The sequence below is a fragment of the Phyllobates terribilis genome, unplaced genomic scaffold (assembly GCF_046119375.1).
Source record: "Phyllobates terribilis strain yellow unplaced genomic scaffold, ASM4611937v1 Scaffold_3__8_contigs__length_932513732, whole genome shotgun sequence".
NCBI lineage: Eukaryota > Metazoa > Chordata > Amphibia > Anura > Dendrobatidae > Phyllobates > Phyllobates terribilis.
The window spans coordinates 316,152,352-316,179,199 of record NW_027362763.1 but is presented as its reverse complement, the minus strand read 5'-3'; the positions used below and the strand labels follow the sequence as shown (position 1 = coordinate 316,179,199).

Sequence of the window (26,848 nt, the reverse complement as noted above, 5' to 3'; positions counted from 1 at the left end):
GTGCCACCAAAAAAAAAACATTCTCATCAGTGGGATCCGTTGAAGCGTTCCAGAGTTATTACCACATAAAGTGACACTGGTCAGAATTGTAAAATTTGGCCTGGTCAGGAAGGTGAAGGGGTTAAGGGGCAGGTTGGGGGAAGAGCGATCACAGTGACAGGCAGGCACCTGCAGTTCCCCCACTCACCCATTCCCACAAAAAAATAAGTTCTCTTATTGCTTCCTGTGCTTGTACGCTCAATACCACTGCTAGAACTTTGCTCCTGCTGTCATTTTCAAATTTTCTAGTGACGCGCCCTCAGGGCAGTGGGGTACTCGGTGTCCGGGCCTATGGATGCCGGGGGGAATATGTCCCAGTGGCTGGCCCAGTCCGTGGCCCAGGGCGGTCAACAAAAAAAAGGGGATAGTTTATATGGGATTTGTAGTTTGATCGTGACGCCACCTGTGGTTTCTGGTAATTTGTACCAGCGCTGCTGCAGACCTCTGAGGCAGTTGATAGGCAGCTAGGATGGAACAGCTTCCCACAGGTGGAGCGGGCCTCAGGGCAGTGTAGAGTTTGATGGTGGGTGGTGATGCTGGGGCTTGTAGTGCAGTCAGGATGGCGCAGCAGGATTAACTGACAGAGATGGGGGATTCGCTTCAATACCTTTACTGGTTCGGATGTCAGGTACGGTCCAGTGTACTCGGTAGGAAGGGTGCACTTCAGGACTTCTCCCCAGTGAGCGGGTATAGGGCCTCCTGGTCTGTGTTTCCCTCTCTAAGCTCCTGGCCAGCCTGCAACTGGGCCCAGATTCTGTGTCGTGTTGCTCTCTTCACCTGTCGCTTGGTAGTAGGACTTTCCGCTGGCAACCACTATCCCTGGGCGCCGGGGCCTTCGTGGTGCCTGGTCCGGTAATGGGTTTAGCTTCAGGTCGGCCAGGGACTTGTAGCCCTCCTGGTATGCCGGTGATCCCTACTGGGTATAAAGGGACCCTGTAGGCGCGGACCCGGTGTCCGGTTTGTATACTCGGGGTGATCCTATGATGCTCCTCTGCCCCCTCAACTCCTCTCTCCTCTTTTCCTTCGGCCACACTCGGGGCCCTCAATTCAGCAGTAGACGTGCTGCGTCTTCACTGCTCTCAGTGGCAGCACACTCTCCAACTAACCTGAACTGCCTAACTCCACCCTCCATATATATATATCCCTAAAGGGCTCCCTCTGGTGGTATGAGGTGGAAGGGTGGAGGTGTTTGTAATGAGGGCCTCTTGTTGAGAAGTCCGTCCATGCACCCTTTTGGGTCCTGTGGTACCTGTGAACAGCAGGGTGCCACACTAGCTTTAGCATTACTTTAAAACATGCATGTGGCGCTAATTCCCAGTGTCGAATAAATGTAGATTTTTAAGTTTTGTGTCCATTTTTTTCATCATTTGCATATTGGTAACATTTGTAGTGATCCTGTGATTTTCAAAATTCCGCAACTTTTTCTTATTGGTGTTGCAATTTCTATTTTGAATGTGTGACAGAAAAGCCCTAAACTTTGAACTGGAGGTTTGAGATTATTTCTGCAATATTCTGAAATTCCAAATTGTATAGTAACCAGGTGTTACTCTAATCACGCTTGGTAATACTAGACAGTACACCTATCATGATTTTTTACAAAAAGAAAAAAATGTATGACACAGAAGACCCAAGAAATGTGTCTCTCATTTCATTTTTTATATGCATTTTTGTCTTTTGGTATGTCATGTTTTAAATAAAGTTGCTTTTGTTTTTTATATATTTTTTTGGCATTTGACAAAACTTTGATAGTCATGTTTGTATTACCTGCGTTTTTGATGCCTTTTTGCTGCAGTATCGCACTAAAAATGCATGCGTGTTTTTTTTTTTTACCTGTGGATTGTCATCTAATGCAAGTCTATAGGAAAAATCTGCACATAAAACTCAGCGTACCTGCAAGAGAAGTTGACATGTTACGGATCTGAAACGCTCACCACAGGTCACTTTACGTTGAATAAAAAGTAAAAAAAAAAAAGCACAGTGGGCATGAGATTTCTAAAAATGCCATCCATTCTGAAGGAACTGTAAGACTTAGCAAAAATATGCAGAGTCAAAAAACTCATTGTGGGCGGGCACACAGCCTTAAAGTGCCGGCCGGGATGGTTAACTCTGGTCACAGCAGGAGCCTACCTGTATATTACTGCAGGCTTCAGCTGCAGATGACACGGGCACAACAGTTGAGTCAAGCCTAACCCACAAACATTAAAGGGGTATTCCCATCTCCAAGATCCTATCCCAATATGTAGTAGGTGTAATAATAATAATATTAGCAAATATCTCCAATTAGAAATGTAGTATAGTGTTTTTGATTCACCATCTTTCCTCGTGTGCAGGCATCGCAGGACCTTAGGTATCCATGGTTACGACCACTAGCAACTAGCTAACTGTGACTTTATCAGTGGACGTAACTGTGGATACCCAAGATCCTGCGATGCCTGCACATGAGAAAAGAGAGATAGCGAATTAGAAAAAAATGTACTACATTTCTAATTGGAGATATTTGCTAATATTACTATTATTACACCTACTACATATTGGGAATAGCATCTTGGAGATGGGAATACCCCTTTAAACCCCCTTCTTGGGCTCTGCCATGTAAGTACAGTAGAAGCCAGAAGTAGGAGAAGGGAACATACTTTTGCTTGGTTGTTTGTTTTCCTCCCCCTCTTTTTAAGCCATAACTTTTATTTTTCCATCAACTTAGCCATGTAGGGCTTGCTTTTTTTTTTGCCAGTTGTAGTTTTGAATGACACCTTTAACCAAATGATTTCCAGAAAAACAGAGAAAACCTTTTCAATAAGGGTAAATTTCGGGATGAACATCTGAGCGATTTACAATACACTAATGTGAGCGAACCTTGGCCTGTGGAGTTGGTAAGCCAAACCTCCGACTCCTCAATTTCCATGACTCCGACTCCACAGCCCTGGTACAGGGTACAGCTCACTAAATGCTTCACATCATATTTCTTCACAGTCTATGAAGAGGGGAGGAGGGAGGGAGCATGTTTGTGCTGATTCATATTCCACAAAAACTCACGCACACACAAAAATATATACCGTATTTTGCTTATTATAAGAGGCACAAAATAGGAAAAAATGTTTTTTTTTTTTTTTTAACAAAATGGTGCACCTTTATAATCCTTTTCACCTGGGGGGCAGCGGTGGTGTAGCGGGGGTCACACATACCAGAGATTGGCGACGGAGGCAGGAGCCAGGCGATGCTGCGGCCCCGTCCTCAGAAGGCGGCAGTGAGCGGAGGTTGGTGGTGGCTGCGGCCGTAGCGGGGCAATGCTGCGGCCCCTTCCTCAGAAGGTGGCGGTGAGCGGAGGAAAGGTTCCCTATCCCATACATAGCGCTATGCTTTGGTAAAATGGCCGCCGGAGCATGCGCAGCTCGAGAGCCTTTTTTGGTTAGAATTTATAGGGGGACCCCAAGTCAATTTTTTTTCTGGGGACCCCCTGTAAACTATCCAGTAAATGCTAATGAAACAGCTGCTAGCTGTTATTAGCCAGGGAACATTTTGGGCCAATGGCCCCTTCCCCTGGCTATTAATTTAAGCCTCCAGTGGGTGGCTTTCCTTTTGCTGGTCATGAAAAATTGGGGGAAGCCCACGCAGTTTTTTTTTTTTGTTAGTTTTTGATTTTACTTACAATGTACACTGCGGGTGCAGAATAAAACTCCCATCATTGTCACCTGCTCTCACTGATCGCAGGGAGAGCAGGCAACAATGATTTTATCTGCCTTTAGCACCCGGCGCCTGGGAACAGCTCGAACTGTGCTGGCTTTTCTCAGTCGCCAGTACGTGTGATACTGATGCTGCACACGGTTGCAACACAAATAAAACACATGGATATTTCCAGTACCGGAAATATTAGGACATGTGAAAGAGCCCTAAGGGTAAAGGCGACGGGATCCAGTGCACAACTGCATCAGCAACCAAGCCATTTTTATGCCAGTCACTGATTGGCAGGAACATATAAATGGTTCAACAGCTGCAAACTGTGCAAGCGCCGATCACTGCTGTTACAGCCAGATAGATGCTTGCTCTAGAACACAGCCAAAATATGCCAGTTACAGTGCAGGCTCAGCTTCTAAGCATGCTCTATAAATGTGCAGTCTGTGACATGTAGTGAGAAAGGTGATATGAATGCAGCTGTTAGGCTGTGTGCCCACTATGCTTTTTTAAGCGTTTTTGCAGCGGCAATTCCGCTGCAGAAACGCTTAAACGCTTGGTAGAAGGCCTGCCATGTTCCCCAATGATAATCCGCATGTGCTGTACACATGCTGCGGAAATTTCCGCTGCGGATTATCATTGCGGAAAAATCCGCAGCACTACCAATTATTTCTCGGAATCGCGGCGTTTTCGCCGCCATTGACCATTGACTTGCATTGGACCGCATGTAATCCGCATCACTGCATCTGTACATATGGATAACATGCGTTTCAATGTGTGGATGGTACCTGGGTTTGGAGAAGAGGAGACTAACCTCCGGACACAGGCACCATAGTACCTGTAAAAAAAAAAAAAAAAAAAAACAGAATAAAATAAAAAATAAATATTATACTTACCTTCTTATGGCCCCGGTGTCTTTGTCCTGGCTTGCCCGCAGCTCGTGGTAGGACTAAAGGACCTGCGGTGACGTAATTTAGTCATGTGACGGGTCACGCGACCGCTGACGTCGGCAGGTCCTTTAGTCTACCGCGAGCTGCCGGCAAGCCAAGACAAGGACACCGGGGGCCATCAGAAGGTAAGTATAATATTTATTTTTTATTTTTTACCATACTTTCGGCCGTTTGCATGGATTTATATAGTGTGACCAAGTTGTCAAGCACTTTCCAAGTGATGCTAAAATCATTTGGAAAGTGCTTGTCAACCCGCATGCGAAAATGCATGTGAAGAACGCTTCACATCTGCATGTCCCTGGCAGGAAAAACGCATGTACAATCCGCATGTACAATCCGCATGCTTTTTTTCTGCCAGGGAGATGCAGAAACGCTCAGGAAAAATCCGGAGTATTTCTGCATCGTGGGCACACAGCCTTATGAAGTATAAAATATATTTTGTTAATAAATATAGGAATGTAGTTGAAATTGGCAAATGCTACAGATAACTTTTTACATTCGTTATTTTACTGGAATTTTGATTTTCTTTCTGCAAGAGTGTTGCCCCTCCTTCAGAGCAGCCAGCAAGATTCCCCAGCTCCAGCTGCTGGTCTGCCAGTTCCACAGGATGTCTGATAATGTGAACACTGCAGCAAGTGGCTTCTTATTGTTTCATTTAGTCGATATGAAGATATATTTTTGGTAATTGATGAGTCGACTTGAACTTTTTTTAGAATCAATTTTTGTGCTTATTTTGGAGGAAAGAAGAAGGTCCTGATTTCATCCAATCTTTTATAGCCTTGTTTAGGTAAATGTCTAACCCAGTAAACAAACATTTGCAAAGGCATTTTCCAGGACTTCTCCAAAACGACACACTAAGATGCCCTGGCTACGACAAATTCTCTTCCAACATCAAAAACTTGGATTGTTTTTCTCCAATGCTTTGCCATTGCAAAGTGGCGTGTAGCAACAGTACCATATCTTTAATGTTTGGGTGTAAAGTAAGTATCTCTTTTATAGTGTTACTTGTTTCATTCAGCATTGCATGCTCATCATTAATCCTGTGAAGCACCAAGTGCTTTCATGTTTTACACTTTTTGCAAAATAACCATGTTATTGTGCTTCTGGTATATAGACGTCTCTTAAATGTTATATTTCAATATTGTAATTCATATTGACCATTTGCTTTTTATTATATGTCACACTTTTCTGAATTATTTATTATTTTGTGTTTGCAGTTAATACTGTGATGTGCAGGTTTTGCAGTGCTATGTGACTTTGTCAGAAACAATTGGAAGTGACTGATTTGGTTCTGTAATCATGGATGACTGTGATTATGATCATTATTTATCATCACTGCTTATGTGTAAATTGCTAGAAGACATATTTTGGGAATTATGTACTCATGTATGAGTGTCTGTCTATATATTTTTATATCTATATAGTTCTCGGGGACTTTGAGCAGTGATCATTTGATCACTTACACAATGCCTTAGAATACATATGTCAAAGCTTTATTCCCTGCCAAAGTTCTTGTGACAGGCAAACGATTATGCCAAGCTTTTTGCATGGTCTTAAGACGTTTACATGGTGGATCTTAAGAACCTTTGCCTGGCCTCTGGCTGCCATTGTAACTAATCTGTGTGCTCCAATAGTTTTGGGGGCTATCAGCAGATATATTGAGGGTGCACCCCAAAGACCTCAGATGCTATCGTAGCTATTCACCATTGTACTGTAAAGATATGAATGCTCAGTTTTTTGTCAAGGTGAAAAAATACCAAGTGGTTTTCAAGAGAAATGTGCGTCTGAAGCCTATGTTTGTTTGTTTGTTTGTTTGTTTGTTTTTTCTTTTTAATTTTGTTTTCAGTTCTAATGTGTTTTTTAAAGCCAAACATATATATATTTTTTCTTTCTTTTTCTATTCTATGTCCAGTACATGATTGTGGGAGCAGTGATTTGCCAGACCTGCTGTTAAAAGCATTGAGATACGCTTTATAGCAGTTACATGGACCATGTGCGCAATAATATGGAGATAACTTGTAACTAAAGGTTTACTTGTGCAACTGCATAGCATCCACTTGTTTGCCAGTCAGCAGTCATGTAATAGCCTGTCTACACAGGTCGATTCCAACTTCAGAGACGCATTGAACAAGCTGTAATACGATTGTAGATGCGCTGCCGAGAACATTTGCAGCCTGAGTCCTGTTTACACTGGACGGTGTGCTGCCGAAAATAATTATCTCTTGTGCTGCAGAAAAGATCATTTCACCAGACGAACAACTGTTTTGCTTGTTTTCAGATGATCAGCAGTATATTTAAACTGTAAGATTATTATGAAATGAGAGACTCTTTCTGTGTAAATACGGTAGACGTGAAGAAATAAAATACAACTTGGAAATGATCATTATCTGCAATTGTACAGAAAATTGTTATGTAAAGAGAATTTATGCCATACAATTGCAGTCATCTGTTGGGCTTGTTCCCTGCTCAGGTTTACAACTGCTTTTTAATAAAACTTGTAATATGACAAAAACACTTACGTTTTGTTTTGTTAGCTATATATCAAATAAAACAAAAATCCAGAAGTCTTTTTGCTGCATATTCCGATTATTCATTGTTGCATTGAAAATGAAACGTACACAGAAGCATGCTTATGGCTATGCCCGAGTGGAAACAACATATGTGGGTCATTCCTTATTCTGTGATAGGACAGTCAATGACATTTAGTCGAGTGCTTGTCAAAGCTCTGGTTTTGTTCTTGTGGAGTCATTGCTTTTGGCATTTGCATTCTGGAATAATAACATGGTAACTAGAAAATTAAGTAGCCTACAAATATTGATTTTGATACTTTTTACAATATCCTTACATTTGAAAGAAGCTAGTGATACACACAAATATGCATTATTTTACAGTTTTCATTATATGAAAGTACCATACATACAGTTCATTCTGTGTTTGCTGGGGAAATGTAAGGCTATGTGCAATAGTTTACGATTTAGGCTGTGTACCCACGATGCGTTTTTTAAGCGTTTCCACAGCGGCAAAAACACTGCAGAAACGCTTAAAAAACGCATGGTATAAGGCCTGCCATGGTCCCCAATGATAATCCGCATGTGCTGTGCACATGCTGCGGAAATTTCCGCTGCGAATTATCATTGCTGAAAAAAACGCAGCACTACCAATTATTTTACAGAAGTGCTGCTTTTTCGCTGCTATTGACTTGCATTAGAACGCATGGATTACGCATCACTGTATATGTAGATGCACATTCCACGCGTTCCAATGTGCGGATGGTACCCAGGTCTACAGGAGAGGAGACTCTCATCCAGACCCGGGTACCATAGAACCTGTTAAAAAATAAATAAATAAAAATAAAATAAAATAAAAAATAAATGATACTTACCTTCTGATGGCCCCTGGTGCGCCTGTTATTTCATTTTATTGCAGTATTGCGACGATCACAAAAGCCATTTACTGATCGAATTAATTTACTTTATATTTTGATAGAGCGGACATTTCTGAACGCAGCGATACCAATTTTTTTTTAATGGGTCAAAAGGTAGAGATTTGAATTTTTTTTTATGTATTTTTTTTTTAATTAGATTTTTTTAAAACCTTTTTTTTTTTATTTTTTAATTTTCTACTCTCTTCAATAGTCCCCTTAGGAGACTTGAAGCCGCGATCATCCGATTGCTTGTGCTACACATAGCAGGAATCCTCTCCTATGAACACCAGCCATACACCCATGTTAATAGGAGATGTACAATTACCATCTGAGTGTCTTCTACAGACCCCTGGCTGTCATGACAACCCATCGTCTCCCCACGATCATGTGACGTGCTTCTGGCGTGCCTGAGTTGCATGTTTTTTTTGGGTGTCTAACAGCCGCTAAACATGCGGAGCAGGGGACTCGAGCTGGTCACTCAAGCACCTGCGATACTCTGTGCATACCCGAGCGCCTGATGCAAACTATAGTAGTGAGCACTTGCGCTCATCACTAATGACGATATATTAAATATGACGACCTAATGTTGTTAAATTCTGTGTAGTATCTTTTGGGTTCAAACTCCTCACTATACCCCTGGATAAAATCCTTGAGGGGTGTAATTTCCAAAATGGGGTCACTTGTGGGGGGTTTCTGCTTTTTAGGCACCTTAGGAACCCTGAAAATGTGACATGTCGCCCGCAATCTATTTCAGCCAATTTGTGTTCCAAAATTCAAATGGTGCGCCTTCTGTTCCGAGCCATGCCATGTGTCCAAACAGAACTTTTTGACTACATATGGGGTATCGCTGCTCTTGAAAAAAAGTGATTAACAAACTGCGGGGTCCACTTCTTGGTGTTTATCTCTTGTAAAAGTGAAAAAATTGGGGCTAAAGCAACATTTGAGGTAAAATTTTATTTTTTTTTCATTCCATTTTACATTATTTCTTGTAACATGTGAGGGGTTAAAACATTTCCTGACAGCAGTTTTGAATATTTTTTGGGGGGGGTTTCCAATATATATAGGTCCCCCAAACTCCATTGAAATCTGAATAGGTCCCTAAAAAAACAGGTTTTATAAATTTGTTGGAAAAATGAGAAATTGCTGCTAACTGTTAACTCCTCTAACATCCTAACAAAATAAAATGACATTTGAAAAATGATGTAAAGTAGACATATGGGAAATGTTATCTATTAATTATTTTGTACAGCATGACTAACTGGTTTAAGGATATAAAGATTGGAAGTTTGAAAATTTGCTAATTTTATTTTATTTTTTTTTAAAGTTTTTGCTAAAATTTCAACATTTTCACAAACACAAGTCATAGGAAATAAATCTTATCACGATCATGACACGAGAAAACATACTCAATCAGTGGGATCCGTTGAAGCGGTCAGATTTCAAAAACTTGGCCTGATCGTTAAGGTCAAAATGAGCTTGAAAACTAAGGGGTTAAAGCTTGGCTGATGTGGTGGAATACAAACATTAATATGTTCATGTTTGTTTCTTTTTGACAGAAATATCGATATCAAGATGATGACCTCCCATCTCAAGAGCCAAGCTCCCCACATATCTTGAGTGAAGGAAGAAGCCCAGAATTGGTTCATGTCTCTGAGAAGAACATTTCCCAGATTGAGAATGTCCATGGACTTGTTTCCCACTCACATATTTCTCCTTTAAAGGTGAGGACTTTATTTTTTGAATAGCTGTATTTATTTTCTATATGCTCTATTGCACTCTTATGCCGGGAAATATGGCTAATATTATTTCTCACAATTAAACCCATCATATGATTTTTTTTTTTTTTTGTCTCTAATGAGCCTCAGGAAAAAGCACCTGAATGTAAATACTACTGTACTACTTATGTAAATGGTTTTGTCCTGTTTTACAGATGTGAATGTAAATGACTATTTTGAAGTACTATTAATATGTTAGCGTCTGATTCAGGCCTTCATCTAAATTCCAAGATATAGTGGTATCCTCTAATGATTAGTTAACTGTGTGCTTGATGCTGAGATCTCATGAAATGTTGAACATCTCCTGTGGCAGATTTACCAGCCCCCAAATGCTTTTTAGTGCATTCTGTCATTATGTTTGATGAGGTACGAAATCCTGGCCTTTTGAAGTTCTCATTTGTTAGGACCTGAGGCATGTTATGGAGGTTCAGTATATTATGGAGTACTCCTTGCCAGCTTCAAGATTGCTAAATTGGTCTTTGTTGTCCTCAATGTGTGTTGTGTTCCTAGAATGCTGAAAAAGCTTTGCCAGGGGCACATGTTCTCTTAAATCTTCATCTACCCCTTGTTTTCAGCACACTACAAAATGTCAAGTATTGGAGCCTGTTTACTTGCAGCTTGTTGTACAGAGCTACCCTATTCTGCAGTGGTGTACACGAACCCCTCATAAAAGTTCATGTCCCCAGTGGCACTTGCTCTTAATTTTTCTGTTTCCTACACATACTTTTAGTTTCTTCTTCAAGTGTGTATGTGGCAGCACGCACACAAACATGAAAGTATGTTATCTCGGTTCGATTCTAAATGGGTTTCCAGCGCTTGGAGGCGTCAGTGCTAACCACTGAGCAATTTTATCTCCCATGCCCATGGCTGCATGGTAATCTTGTGGCTGAAGACCTCGCCAACATGCTGTTTTAGTGCTGATTCAGTGTTACAAATTGATAGAAAAATGTACACATGATTTCGCAGGTATGATTGTTGTCATCAGTATTAGTTGCAGTGAGGCCACCTCTGCTCTTCTTTGGTACCCTTATAGACATGACATTAATAATAATGTTCATCTGTTTCTTTTCCCCATACTCTGAAATAATGCTTTTAAAATGTTCCTCCGAATATAAAGAAAAACGTTTAAAGTTCAGTGTTTGCACAATAATTGTATTTCTAAATACATTGCATAGCCAATTCAGCTTCTGAATAGCAGCAAGACCTTAACTGTAGGCTATATATTCCTATGCCCTAGAAGGCAGATTATCCAGCTCTGCCTCCCGCACCCCAGTCTCCTATAGGAAAGCCAGTGCAGTAGGATGTAATTTTACATCTGTGGCTCCCCTACCGAGCACTGGAGTCTAGGAGACAGCAGTGTACTGATACAGGTAGCCCACAGCACTTACCTGACCGCCCGGCTTTGCTGCCGTTTAGAAGTGGAATCTGCTAAGCAAGATACTTAGAAGCACTAATATGCACTCGGCTTGGTAATAGATTTTCTTTATAATCGAAGGTGCATAAAAGGAAAAAGATTGATCTCAGTTGGAGAAACAAAATAATATTCTTGTAGTAACGATACTTTTAATGGCTAACAAAAATAAAATAAGTCATGTTACAAAGCAAGCTTTCAAGATGTCTCTTCACCCAGGTATGGTATAACAGAGTATCTGAAGAAACACAAATGTATACACAAAAAGAGCAGAGACATGACATAATAAATGGACATCTAAAAAACCAAACACATTAAATCTATCATTGGCTTAGATAAGTGGTGTGAAAATTTTACTGTCCCAATATCCATATAAGATCAGAGACCTGATGCCCTCAGTCCTGGAGCAGATTCAGAGAGGAAGAGTACTAGAACTCTATAGTGCCACCTGTTGGAAGCCACAATTCTACAACTTACTAACGACTCTTCAACGAGCCTTGCATTATGGCTTGGGATAAAAGCCAAATCAGAATCTCAATTTGCAGACACCGTGTTTCAGGGTATTGCCCCTCATCAGTGTAAAGTATGAGAACTGATTTGGCTATATTAGAGGCTCTGGACTGAGGTCTAAGGGGTAACGTTTCTCCTTGTGGAGAGTGACATAGCAGCTCTGGCATGCCAATGTAAGGAGGCAGTTTTTGTAGCAAGTTATAAATATTTGTGATAGATTTAATTCTGTGTGGAGGTTATCAAAGACTGCCTTTAATTTTTTGTTTCCAGACTCTTCTAAAGGAAAAGTCTAAAGACAGTTTTTTTCTTTACCATAAGAAACATGTTCAGTATTCGCTTACCCAATTTTATATAGTATATTGTTTGCAATTTGAACATTGCGACAACAGACATCCAAGTGCGCTTGAATAAAAATTGTTTTCACTCTTCTAGCTTTGTGTCTGCATATAGTCCCTGACATGGCAACATAGCTGCTTAATTATTTTCCACATGAATGTTACTCCATTCAGTGTCTTGTTGCCTGAAGGACACAATGGTGTTATCAGAGTATCATCTCTCTAGTAATAGAGTTGCTTTTTAGGCACCTCCTCTCATAAATTGTAGTCTCTGTCTGCATTACCCCTCCCTGCTTGGTGTATGAGGCTGGAGCAGGTGTAAGAATATGAGACCACAGTAACATCAGCAAAAGAATATGACAGTGCTGCTGCGAGGCATGTATGCAGTTTGTGCCATATGAGGGTTTTTTTTCAGGACGAGTTGGATTTTTTTAAATGTTTTATTAGCAGATCCACTTGATGTATCATATAATTCATTTGAAACTTTTTAAAAATTCTGTGTTTGGTGAAATTGAGAAAAAGAGCCATTCCACAATTTAATTGTTCTTGGGTTGAAATTTTTACCACTTTGGAAGTTACCACAATGAGTATTTGGATATTACAGGTTTTCTGCACCAATTAGCTAAATTGGGTTACTTGAATTTTTTCATTGCATTTTTGAGAATTTTTTTTTCTACATGCGTTTTTATTGCATTTTTTTCAGCTATGCTTTTTGTATGTCATGTTTTAACTAAGACTATGTTCACTCGTTGCGTTTTTGCTGCATTTTTTTTTTCTTCAGGCAAAACCTGCTCTCTTGGCAGTAAATAAGCTGCCTACAAAAAGCAGGTTTTGCTACGTTTTTTTGCTGCGTTTTTCAGGATCCCAAAGTTCAGATTTGCTTCCAACACAAATCACCAATGCAAGACCTATGTGAAACCAGAAAAACATTTTTGGAATAAAGGGCAATTTGATCAAATTTTTTAGTGGAAAAAGATTTTTATGTCTGAAAAAATAGTGACGATTCTGAACAAAAAAGGTCCTATGAGTTCATGGAAAAAATACACAATTACAAATGTAACAACGGGGGAGGCGTGAATTGGTCGGGAATAGTTTACCTAAGATATTGGCAGAGCATTGAGTTTGTAGGACTTTGTTTACTTTCACATTTTGGTCAGCCCTTGAGTTGATCAGGTATTGGTAAATTTCACACCTTAGTCGGCCAATGTTTACTTTGTCACACATCACTAATTTAATTAAACTGTACTAATCCTACACTGCCATTCTCGGGTGATGAGACCAAGAGATTATGGTTTAAACTTTTGAAAATCACAAAAATAAATGGGTTTCATATACTGCTGTACATGCTTTTTTTCCACTAAAAATGAAGCAAAACCTGACGCCTGCTTTTTTTTTTGCTGCGTTTTTGCACTTACTCATTCTGTCTATGAGTGAAAAAATGCTGGAAAGTGACATGCTGCAGTTTTCAAAAACGCAGCAGTTTTCCAAATCTGTCAGAAAAAAAAAACTGTGTGTGCATGAGATTTCTGAAATCTTATAGCTTTTGCTGGTACTGTAAAATGCAGCTTAAATTAAAATTTGCATAATACAGCAAAAACGCAACGTGTAAACATAGCCTAAAACTGCTTTGTTTTGTTAACTTCCTGTTATTTAGCTTTGATAAAACTTTAATAGTCATGTGCATATTTAGTGCATTTCCACTGTGGAAACTCATTAAAAACACAAGCGATTTTTGTATGTGGATTTTCCTAATTGTATCCACGTCTATGCGGAAAATCCACAAAACTTGTTTTCTGCAAGAGAAATTGACATGTTGTGAAAATATGCAGCATCAAAACTCCAAGCTCGTCGTGGAAATTCAACCTTAAAATGAATGTGTCATTTGTATAATATTCAATAATTATAGCTAGGCTTACATCAGCATTTGTGCTCCGCTAGGAATAGAATAATGGAATTCATAGTAATGGTGTGAAGCCAGCGGAAAACCAGTTTGTGATGTGGATTAGAGAGAGGCCTTCCAGGAGCCGTATGGACCACAGACCGCCATAGTTGGGAGTGTTTTCTAGGCATGAGCTGTACAGGAAGAGAGACTAAACAAACTGTTGATAAAGATGGCAGATATTGGGAGCCTTGGCTTCTGGCTGCCATGTCAAACATTCAGCACCCCGCAAATGTGTTGCAAGAGGGTTGATGTGGTGACAAACGGCGACACCTCCTTTTGTCTAATAGCATAGATACCAAAGTTGTTTGATCTACACTGCTCAAAAAAATAAAGGAAACACTTAGGCTGTGTGCCCACTATGCATTATTTAAGCGTTTCCGCAACGGCAATTCTGCTGCAGAAATGCTTAAAAAACGTTTGGTAGAAGGCCTGCCATGTTCCCCAATGATAATCCGCACATGCTGTGGAAATTTCTGCTGCTGCTTATCATTGCAGAAAATTCCGCAGCGCTACCAATTATTTCGCGGAATCGCAGCGTTTTTGCCGCCATTGACTTGCATTGGACCGCATGACCTCCGCATCACTGCATCTGCACATGCGGATATCATGCGGATTCAATGTGTGGATGGTTCCCGGGTTTGAAGAAGAGGAGACTCTCCTCCAGACCCGGGTACCATAGTACCTGTAAAAAAAAAATAAATAAATAAATAAAAAAAATAAAAAATATACATTATACTTACCTTCTGATTGCCCCCTGCCTCCATAGCGATCCGTCCAGGCTTGCCGGCAATTCGCGGCGGACTGAAAAAAACCTGTGGTGACATAATTTGGTCATGTGACGGGTAACGCGACCGCCGACGTTGGCGGACGCGTGACCCGTCACATGACTAAATGACGTCATGGCAGGTCCTTTTAGTCTACCGCGAGCTGCCAGCAAGCCAGGACAAGGACACCGGGCGCCATCAGAAGTTAAGTATAATATTTATTTTTACCATTCTTTCTGTCACACTATAGAAATCCATGCCGGTTGCATGGATTTATATAGTGTGACCAAGTTGTCAAGCACTTTCCAAGTGATGTTAAAATCGCTTGGAAAGCACATGTTAACCCGCATGCGGAAATCGCTTCACTTCCGCTTGTCCCTGGCAGGAAAAACGCATGTAAAATCAGCATGCGTTTTTTCTGCCAGGGAGATGCAGAAACGCTCAGGAAAAATCCGGAGCATTTCTGGAACGTGGGCACATAGCCTTAAACAACAGAATATAACTCCAAGTAGATCAAACTTCTGTGAAATCAAACTGTTCACTTAGGACGCAACACTAAGTGACAATCAATTTCACATGCTGTTGTGCAAATAGAATAGACAATAGATGGAAATTATTGCCAATTATCAAAACACTCTCAATAAAGGAGTTGTTCTGCAGATGGGGACCACAGACCACATCTCAGTACCAATGCTTTATGGCTGATGTTTTGGTCACTTTTGAATGTTGGCTATGCTTTCACACTCTTGGTAGCATGAGACGGACTCTACAACCCACAGAAGTTGCTCAGGTAGTGCAGCTCAACCAGGACGGCGCATCAATGTGAGCTGTGGCAAGAAGGTTTGCTGTGTCTGTCAGCGTAGTGTCCAGAGGCTGGAGGCGCTACCAGGAGACAGGCCAGTACACCAGGAGACGTGGAGGGGGCCGTAGGAGGGCAACAACCCAACAGCAGGACCGCTACCTCCGCCTTTGTGCAAGGAGGAACTGGAGGAGCACTGCCAGAGCCCTGCAAAATGACCTCCAGCTGGCCACAAATGTGCATGTGTCTGCACAAATGGTTAGAAACTGACTCCATGAGGGTGGTATGAGGGCCCGACGTCCACAGATGGGGGTTGTACTCACAGCCCAACACCGTGCAGGACGCTTGGCATTTGCCACAGAACACCAGGATTGGCAAAGTTGCCACTGGCGCCCTGTGCTCTTCACAGATGAAAGCAGGTTCACACTGAGCACATGTGGCAGTCGTGACAGAGTCTGGAGACGCCATGGAGAGCGATCTGCCTGCAACATCCTTCAGCATGACCGGTTTGGCAGTGGGTCAGTAATGGTGTGGCATTTCTTTGGAGGGCCGTACAGCCCTCCATGTGCTCGCCAGAGGTAGCCTGACTGCCATTAGGTACCGAGATGAGATCCTCAGACCCCTTGTGAGACCATATGCTGGAGCGGCTGGCCCTGGGTTGATCCTAATGCAGGATAATGCCAGACCTCATGTGGCTGGAGTGTGTCAGCAGTTCCTGCAAGATGAAGGCATTGAAGCTATGGACTGGCTCGCCCATTCCCCAGACCTGAATCTGATTGAGCACATCTGGGACATCATGTTTCGCTCCATCCACCAACGTCACGTTGCACCACAGACTGTCCAGGAGTTGGTGGATGCTTTAGTCCCGGTCTGGGAGGAGATCCCACAGGAGACCATCCGCAACCTCATCTGGAGCATGCCCAGGCGTTTTAGGGAGGTTATACAGGCACGTGGAGGCCGCACACAATACTGCGCCTCGTTTTGACTTGTTTTAAGGACATTACATCAAAGTTGGATCAGCCTGTAGTGTGTTTTTCCACTTTAATTTTGGGGTGACTCCAAATCCAGGCCTCCATTGGTTAATAAATTTGATTTCCATTGATGATTTTTGTGTGATTTTGTTGTCAGCACATTCAACTTTGTACAGAACAAAGTATTCAATGAGAATATTTCATTCATTCAGATCTAGGATGTGTTATTTCAGTGTTCCCCTTATTTTTTTTGAGCAGTGTATATTTTGCCGCCAGATTCTACTGTGCAATGGAGTGAACCCATACCATGGACTCCCAAGTGTTTTCATCTGCATATATGCAGATGGTGGCACCAAAGGGCTAAAGGAATAAGGCGTACAAAATGGCAGTCTTTTAGTGCTACTCTACATTAAAAAGAAAATGAAACCTTGACAGCCCTGCTTAAAGCTAGCTCAGCCTGACAAGAGACAGCCATGTCCAGTTAAAAACTTATCTGAGAGAGCCTGGAAAATGGGTACTCCCAGTCCTACATGAACACTATGTTTTTTGTTTTTTGCACTGTGATTGGGATATATTTAAGGAAAGGGTACTATGTGGAGTGGGATATTAATGTAAGACCACTCCTATATTTTCCACCAAAGGTTCTGCTTGGTTGACCTTTTTGCATTGATTTTGTTGTAAAATAAAATGATAATTTAGATCCTAGTACCACTTCCCATTTTGCAAAGCTTCATAACATTTTGACCATGTTGGTACTTGAAAGTGTTTTATGGAGAGCAAATAAATCCTTAGAGCGTATCTGTGATTTGAGGAGAACTTGCAGCAGAATGTCTGTCTGCCTCCCCCTCCTCTCTCCATAGACTCTTATAAACACCGCTGTCATCTCTTATCTCAGTAATGGGAAAATCTGTGTTCACTGAAGGCAGTTACCCTGAATTATTAGAATTTACCCATGAAAGATCAGTCCAGGAGGAGACAGATGCAGAGTTCTCTGATAAGATATGTTAACCACTTCGCCTGTTTTTGCCTTCGTGACTGGGCCAATTTTTTCAATTCTGACCACTGTCACTTTATGAGGTAATTACTCTGGAACGCTTCAACGGATCCCCCTGATTCTGAGATTGTTTTTTCGTGACATATTGTACTTCATGATAGTGGTACAATTTCTTTGATATCACTTGCGTTTGATTGTGAAAAAATCGAAAATTTGGCGAAAATTTTGCAATTTTCAAACTTTGAATTTTCATGCCCTTTAATCAGAGAGATATATCACACAAAATAGTTAATAAATAACATTGCCCACATGTCTACTTCACATCAGCGCAATTTTGGAACCAAAATTTTTTTTTGTTAGGAAGCTATAAGGGTTAAAAGTTGACCAGCGATTTCTCATTTTTACAACAAAATTTACAAAAACATTTTTTTAGGGACCACATCTTATTTGAAGTGACTTTGAGGAGCCTTTATGACAGAAAATACCCAAGTGATACCATTCTAAAAACTGCACCCCTCATGGTGCTCAAAACCACATTCAAGAAGTTTATTAACCCTTCAGGTGCTTCACAGGAATTTTTGGAATGTGGAAGAAAACAATGAACATTTAACTTTTTTTCACAAAACTGCTACTTTAACCTCAAATTTTTAATTTTCACAAGGGCAGCCAGAAAAAATGGACCCCAAAATGAGTTGTGTAATTTCTCCTGAGCACGCTGATACCCCATATGTGGTGCAAAGCCACTGTTTGGGCGCACGGCATGGCTTGGAAGGTAAGGAGCGCCATTTGACTTTTGGAATGGAAATTTGACTGGAATGGATAGCGGACGCCATGTTGCATTTGGAGAGCCCCAGAGGTGCCTAAACAGAGGAAACCCCCAACAAGTGACCCCATTTTGGAAACTAGACCCCTTAAGGAACTTAACTAGATGTGTGGTGAGCACCTTGAACCCCCAGGGGCTTCACAGAATTTTATAATGTTGAAGTGTGAAAATAAAAAAACACATTTTTAACACAAAACTGCTACTTTAGCCTCAAATTTTTAATTTTCACAAGGGCAGCCAGAAAAAATGGACCCCAAAATGTGTTGTGCAATTTCTCCTGAGCACGCTGATACCCCATATGTGGTGCAAAGCCACTGTTTGGGCGCACGGCATGGCTTGGAAGATAAGGAGCGCCATTTGACTTTTGGAATGGAAATTTGACTGGAATGGATAGCGGACGCCATGTTGCATTTGGAGAGCCCCTGAGGTGCCTAAACAGAGGAAACCCACAACAAGTGACCGAATTTTACAATCTACTCCTCTGTATAAATTAATCTAGTGGTGGGAAAATAAGTAGATAGGTAAATGGTCACTAAACCCATAGATGAATTCCCACAGAGGTGTCATTTCTATAATGGGGTCACTTCAGGGGGGATTATGCTGTTCTGGCACTTTTCAGAGTACCAGAGCTAAAGAATCCCCCCTGAAGTGACCCCATTTTGGAAATGAAACCCCTCTGGGAATTCATCTATGGGTTTAGTGACCATTTTAACTCAATGGATGATTTCCAGAAACAAGCACGCAATGGAAGGTTTAGATTCTGGAGAACCCCCTCTGGAAATTAAGTGAGCTCTACTCGAATGTGTCATTCACTAAATGAACCAAATGTTTGAATGACAAATTGGGATACATTTTTACAGTTTAAAAACGTGGTTCTGTGTGGAAGATTTTAAAGCAGTCAGTGACGCATAAGGCTGGCAATGATGGGCATTGTGGGCAATAGTAGCGGGTATCATGCCTCATTCCTCTCTTAGTACATACACGACATCTTTTCTGGGGGTTCCTTCTTGTTTCCGTTGCTGGAATAAGTGCAATAAAATGTCGCTCAGTGAGTCTTTTCACATCCTCAGATTCTAATGGATGAGCGGGGCTAACACTTTGAAAGACAAGATTTTCAATTACCTTTTCTTGATAATCAAGAAAAGGATCTGAATTTCCTGCTTTTTTGTACAACACAAAAGAATTGTATGTGGCCACCTGAAACAAATAAATAACCAACTTTTTATACCAGGTATAGGACTTTCTTGATACCTGGTATGGCTGTAGAACCTGGTCTGCAAGGTCCACACCCCCCATGTGTTTGTTGTAGTCAATGACTGACACAGGTTTTTGCTTCGGAGTGGTGGATCCTAGTTCTACAGTGGCCCTTGTGGCATCTGTGTGGATCGAGCTGAGGACAAAAATATCCCTCTTATCCCTATATTTCAGGGCAAGCAGCTCTCCGTTGCGTACAGCCCCTGACTGCCCCTTTTGAAACTTTTGGTTGACCAATGGTTGTGGAAACCCCTGACGGTTTTTACGGATGGTCCCACAAGCCCCGATGTTGTGTTCAACCAGACTTTTAAATAGGGGTATGCTGGTGTAATAATTGTCCACATATAGATTGTAGCCTTTTTGAAAAAATGGACTTATCAGCTCCCAAACAATTTTTCCAGATGTCCCCAGATAAGTAGGGTATCCTGGTGGGTTTAGTTGGCTATCTTTCCCCTCATATATGCGAAAAGCGGATGTGTATCCGGTTGAACTTTCGCACATTTTATAGAGCTTTATTCCAAACCTTGCCCTTTTAGATGGGATAAATTGCTTGAGGTGCAGTCTTCCTTTGAATTTTACAAGGGACTCGTCTATAGAAATATTTTGTGTTGGGGTGTAGAGGCTTAAGAATTTTTCTGACAAATTTTCAATGATGGGTCTAATTTTATATAACCTGTCATGTTCTGGGGCATTTCTGGGCAGGCATTGACTATTGTCGTTAAAATGCCAAAACCGCATGAGCATTTCATAACGGGTCCTAGGCAGAATGACTGAAAACATAGGGGTGGCTTGAACAGGGTGGTTGGACCAGTAGGATCGAATGCTCGGTTTTTTAACAAGCCCCATGGCAAATGTAAGTCCTAAAAAATTTTTTATTTCCGGGACATTAGTTGGTGTCCATAAATTTGCCCTAGCATAGTAAGATCGGGGATTCTGGCTTATGAATTGGGACGCGTATAAATTTGTTTGCACGACAATATGCTCTAGCAAGCTGTCTGTAAAAAACAAATTAAAAAAATGAATTGGTCCAAAATCTTCCACCTCCACATTTATACCAGGAATGGCGTTGAAATCAGGGCTGAATGGAGCAGCCGAATCTGAAGCCTCCCATCTGGGAAATGCTAGATCATGTGGCAAAGCCCCTTGTACACTGGCGTGCGCCAATTCACTGGTAGCAGGGACAGCGCTTGTACTGGGCAGTGTTCCCTGATTTGGAGACGTTTCTCCAGTAGCGCTATTTTCCCCTATTGCTGTACTGGTCCTTGGGCTTGAGGATGGAACAGAATCACTGCTCATTTCTGGGCTCTCAGTGTCGCCGCTACTAAAGCCCTCAAAATCCACATCTCCATCTGAGATTGCGCGGTCATCAGTGTCAGAACACAGCAGGGCATACACCTCCTCTGCGGTATAAGTCTGACGGGCCATTTTATTTTTATATTTTTTGACTGGACTGAACGGACCGGACTGATCTGACAGGACTGACTGACTGATCTGACAGGACTGACTGACTGACAGATCTGACAGGACTGACTGACTGACAGATCTGACAGGACTGACTGACTGACAGATCTGACAGGACTGACTGACTGACAGATCTGACAGGACTGACTGACTGACTGATCTGACAGGACTGACTGACTGATCTGACAGGACTGACTGACTGATCTGACAGGACTGACTGACTGACTGATCTGACAGGACTGACTGACTGACAGATCTGACAGGACTGACTGACTGACAGATCTGACAGGACTGACTGACTGACAGATCTGACAGGACTGACTGACTGACAGATCTGACAGGACTGACTGACTGACAGGACTGACAGGACTGACAGGACTGACAGGACTGACAGGACTGACAGGACTGACAGGACTGACAGGACTGACAGGACTGACAGGACTGACTGACTGACAGGACTGACTGATCTGACAGACTCACTAACCCTAACTCTTACTTTCTTTTTTTTTTTTTTTTTTTTTTTTTACTTTCACAGTGGCAAGGCTGACAGCTCTTGTCACACTGTTTCTTCTCTGCTCTCTCACTGAGATCGGAGGAGAAACTGCATTTATCAGGCAGATCGCCCGGGAAAGTTTGTTGCTAAAACAAACTTCCCTGGTGATCTCTCTGATTGGCTGGTGTGACGCTGACATCATCGAGACCTGAGCCAATCAGGTCTCGATGATGTCAGAGGTCACAGCACCGGGATCCCCGCTGCTGACAGGTATGTGGGGGGTCCCGATCACCGACCACCGGCTGTCCCTATCTTTTAAATGCCGCGATCGCTATGGATCGCGGCATCTAGAAGATAGGAACAGGTTAACATCATGGGGACCTGATCCAATCAGGTCCCCATGATGCCACATGTCAGAGCTATCGCTCTGAACCGGTACCGCAGCGCTAGCAGGACCCTGGGGGTCCTGAGCGCTGCGGGACCACCCACCGTTTTTAAACGTCGGCGCTGCACAGAGCCCAGGCAGTGTCGACGTTTATGTACAGTGGGCGGTCCTGAACCGGTTAAGTATCTTATATTCATGTGTACTATTTATGAAAAAAATAAAATAAAACAAAATGACGGTTGCTTTTTAACCGAGAGCCAGCTGGCCATGTGTGATAACCTGTATAAGGCACGTGGCCCATGGCGTGAGATGGCAGTGCAGCAGAGGGACAGGCACTAGCAGCTTGATGTCTGGGGAGGATGCTTAGAGCTGACTTGTATATACATCCATGGAAGGGATAGTCAGTGTATCATCCTTGAGTGATGTGTAACAGCGTGCACTGAAGACTTGCCTTACTAATTCAGTCCAGCAACATTATTCAGTGATAGAAGGGCGATTTATGACTCTCTTAGCTTAATTGTTGGTTTTTGTGTTTCATCTTCAGTATGGCCTGCTCCCCTGACTCCCAGCTGCCTGCCTTCCTGCAGGTGAATGCTTGTCTGAAGATTAATAGTTCTTACTAGCGGCCCAACTCTGAGCCCTCTGACAAGAAGCATTTTTGCCTCTACAGATTCGGAGGAGTGCAGTGGCACTGAAGCTGGCCACACTGCACACAAATGATCCGGCCAGCTCTAGATCAGTCCTTAGAAGCTCTATTAAAAAGCTTGGAAGCGCTGTGCATACTCGGCCACTGCTGGTAGACTGCAGCGGTGGTCAGCAACCTGACAAAGTTTTAAACAATAAAAATCCCTCTGTTCTTGAGCAGGATTTAATGAGTTTTCCATTTTGGACAACCCATTGTCACAAAGCAAATGTAGCTTGCAAAAGTTCCCTGTTTATAGATAGAAGAGGTAGTTTGCAACCATTTTTCTATCTATTGTGTAAGTTTGTCACTACACGAAAGCCCCAATGGAGTTCATTAACGTCAGAGATCAGATTGACGTGCTCGATTGTCAGCAGAGGATGCTTGGTTGGAGTTTGCAGGAGGTGCAGGAGTGCGGCCGGGGACGTTCTAGTGTGACTTCCAGCTTAGGAAAGGGTTTTACCCGTGCAACATATCACAGGGTTGTTCCACCAGCTACATTGTGCATTTATATACTGAGACAACCCATTTTAGAGAATTAAACCAAATACATAATTTGATACTTAATTATTGTGATATCTCTTCCGGCCTTCCAGTTATCTTGGTTTTTAAGTGGTTAAGTGCTTCTACTTGGTGTGTTATACTCAGTAAGCAGTAGGGGGCAGTATGAGTTTAGTAGATTACTTCAGTGATGAGAATACTTCTGCTTTTTTCAGTCTACAAATATTCATGCCACATGCAGAATTTATGAAGACGGAGGTCCTTTTTGAACTTGAGTAAGTTATCCTTTACATGTATACAGCCCATAATATAGGAATGATCGGGAGCGTGCTATATAGAGATTTTATCAGTCACTATTATAATAATCGTCAGCTTCTAAACATAATGGCCTGTCACACATGTGTTATTTCAAAGCCAGAAAGGGAAGCAAAGCCTTGTCACTGTCAAGTGAAAATCCTGTACAGATTTTATGAGAACAATTGTTCATTGGTCGTGTGACATTTAGAATATTTCTATGAATACATGATGTATATCTCAGTTTTAGGATGGAGTGCTCTGTTCTTGAGCTGTATTTTTGGGATTGAATGGGTTTGTTACATTATTATTTTTCTTCCCTCCACACAGTGCTGCATTATTTATAAAGTGCTGTTGCTTTTTAATATTTCATTTCATCCCCCTCCATGCAAGGACGCCTATGTCTGTCCTCCTCCATTGTTCTTCCACCTCAGTAAAGATCCACTACATAGCAGTCAGTGTGTTCTGGGATGGACTCACTGCTTGTCCTCTCACCTCGGTCCTCTAAAGGTGGCACAATGCTGGTTACTTACATAGCAGATGGCATGGTGTCAAGCAATTTTTGGAATTGTAGAAATCCTACCTTAAAGATTACTTTGTTAAAATGAATCTGCCCCCAGATTTCACAGCACAGACTGCTTATCTTATTAAATCAGTCTCTTAGACCTGACGAGTTTGGGGTATTTTCTTTGAAAATGCATGACCAGGTGGCTGTGTAATCCTGATATTAAGATGAGCATTTTTCTTCCAGTTTCCTCTTTTCATGAGCCAGTTTCACACTTTTGTGGACTAGTACAGAATGTGGTGCAGGGACTGGCTATCTGTCTCCTGACCCAAACTGGACGGCCTCATAGACATGTATTGGTGGTTGTCTGCCACCTTTTCCAGACTATAAATATACAGATCTGGGTTCTCATACATTAACGTGTCCTTACCCCAATATTGCCCCATAGCTGAGCAGACTTGTCAAATTCAGCAATCTAAAGAAGATAAAAGGACAACCTCCAGAGCGACTGTTGTACCTGCTGTAAATAAAATCTTTTACATAAGTGGGTACAGCTAGCAAACCCTGGGGATATTCCTATCTTATAAAGTAATGTCATATTGCTAGGATATGCCAGTGAGGATAATAATAATAATTATTATTATTTTTATTTATTGCTAGGATATGCCATCATTTTCTGATCAATGATGGTACAACCTTGAGACTCACTGTTTTGAGTTTTCCTTGCACAGCAGCTCATTCAGTTGTGGCAGGGAATGCACCGTGCCCAATTCACTTATATTATGTGGTGATTGTGCATATAATCTCTCCATGTACGCATATTATACACAGTCATTCTAGAACTTATGGATGTCTATAGAAAGATCTGAGTACATGCTTATCCTTGCACACTTTGGCCTTGATTCATAAATCAGTTTTCACCTTTTTTCTGGTATGAAACTGCTTGAAAGTTTGTAATATTTTTGGTGAAACTCAGTTATGCAAGAATGTTTCCATTTCTGGCCATCTCCAATTTAAAAAAAAAAATCATAAGGGGGTGGATTCTAGGTGAGAGTGGCCATCAGATTTGCCAAACATGTGAGGTAAATTACAACCGTTTTCTTGAGGCTGTGGCTGGAGTATATTTCTTGTAGTGGCACACAGGAGCTGAAAGAGGCGCTAAGAGAATCTGTCACCAGGTTTTTGCTGCTCCCATCTGAGAGCATCATCATGTAAAGAACGAGACCCTGATTCCATTGATGTATCACCTACTGGTCTGCTTCAAACAGTTTTGATAAAATCACATTTTTGTCTGCTGCAGATCTCTGAATGCTGAGCTCTGTATAACCCTGCCTCCACCACAGATTAATCGCTTTCTGTGTACATTGGCTGCTTTTTTGCCTATGGACTGTCGACGGTGGTGGAGGGGTTATACAGAGCTCATGAATATGGAGAACTAACTGGCTGCAGGTTTACTAGACCTCTAATGATGATCTCTTGCTGATTTAAAACTATTATTTTTTAGCAAAACGAAAGCAAGCAGCCCAGTAAGTGACACATTGCTGGAATCAGGGTCTCTGTCTCTAAATTGAATTGCTCTTGCATTCATTGGGAAAGACCCGATGACAGATTACCTTTTTAAGAGGCACATCTTATTCCAGTGCACTCCTCATCAAGACTGGAGTACAAATGGTTAGTTTTGATTAATCGGGCCATATTCTCTTATGGGCGGTAGGAGCCCTGCTGTTTCAAATTGCAGAATGGGTGTTGGGGGATGTGCCATGTTTGCAGTTGGAATACCTTGTTACCCAATAAATGTGCACTTTCTGGCTGGATGCCAGTTCCCTAACATGAAGTCTAAATTGCGTGTAAACATTTTGCAGTAGTGGTACATTTGTTTCTCGTCATCATTATGTTATCTTTGTTGCAATTTGCTCTCTTACAGCCAACACCATAAGCCTTGAGCTAGAATTACGTCTATGCTTTCAAGCCTTTTTAAAATTTAAATATATTGAATGTACTGTAAGTGGTACTCAACTGGCAAGTCCCTATTGATCTTAAACATTTCTGCCTTGTCTTGCTGCTCGAGGTGAAGATTTATTAATGATGCATGTTCTGTCGATCACTTAATATCCAATCTATAATATGTAAGATGCTATCTTAATCAAAGGCAAAGAAAAGAGTCTGCGTTTGCTTGAAAAGTGTATTTCATCTTCAACCATTATAGAATACCCAAAGAATATCCTGTGACTTCCATTCAGATGCTCTTTGAATTGAGAGCTGCGTGAATTACAAAGAGAACCAAGCGCTGCCATCTCTACACTAATGTCTATAGCCACAGTATGATGGTCGCTGGCTTTCGTTGTCCCAGTGGGCTAGGAGCATACAAGTAGAAGCCACACAGATCATGCATTTATGTCAAATTCTATTGAATGTCTTGTAAATGTTGAAGGCCCCCCACCCCCGCTCGAATATAATATACTGTAAACACATTTTAGTTTGGTCATGCATTTTTTTTCATAGAGTTAAAGAAAATCTGTCAACAAGACAAGTTCAGCAATACTTTTACATAGCTAGTCCATTCCTTCGTTATTGAGAAGGCAATGTTTGAATTGATAAGCAAATGAGTCTGAAGAGCTATTTGTTGATCTGAAGCCTGTCACGCCAGCTCTATTCCTTACCGAGCATCGCTGCCTACTCCTGAATAACTGACAACTCCTTGTACCTGAAGTCACACAGCATAGAGGCTGTCTGTCATGCGGGAGTCTGTGCTGGGCAGGGAATAGAGCTTGAGTGACAGAGGCTTCAGATCTACAGCCTCATTTGCATGTCAGTTCAAACACTGATTTCTCAGTAATGGAGGAACAGACTGGCCATGTAAGGGTATT

At 41.7% G+C, this 26,848-nt stretch overlaps 1 protein-coding gene across 17 annotated transcripts in view; it reads left to right on the top strand.

Annotated features, from left to right (window-relative positions):
• The window catches only part of DLG1 (discs large MAGUK scaffold protein 1), a 279,892-nt gene that overhangs the window by 62,972 nt on the left and 190,072 nt on the right, over positions 1 to 26,848 (top strand). For all 17 annotated transcript variants that reach the window (XM_073675022.1, XM_073675021.1, XM_073675018.1 and 14 more), the window contains one exon: positions 9,639 to 9,803. In XM_073675022.1, coding sequence (XP_073531123.1) covers positions 9,639 to 9,803 — 165 coding nt within the window. The remainder of the gene's footprint in view (positions 1 to 9,638; positions 9,804 to 26,848) is intronic.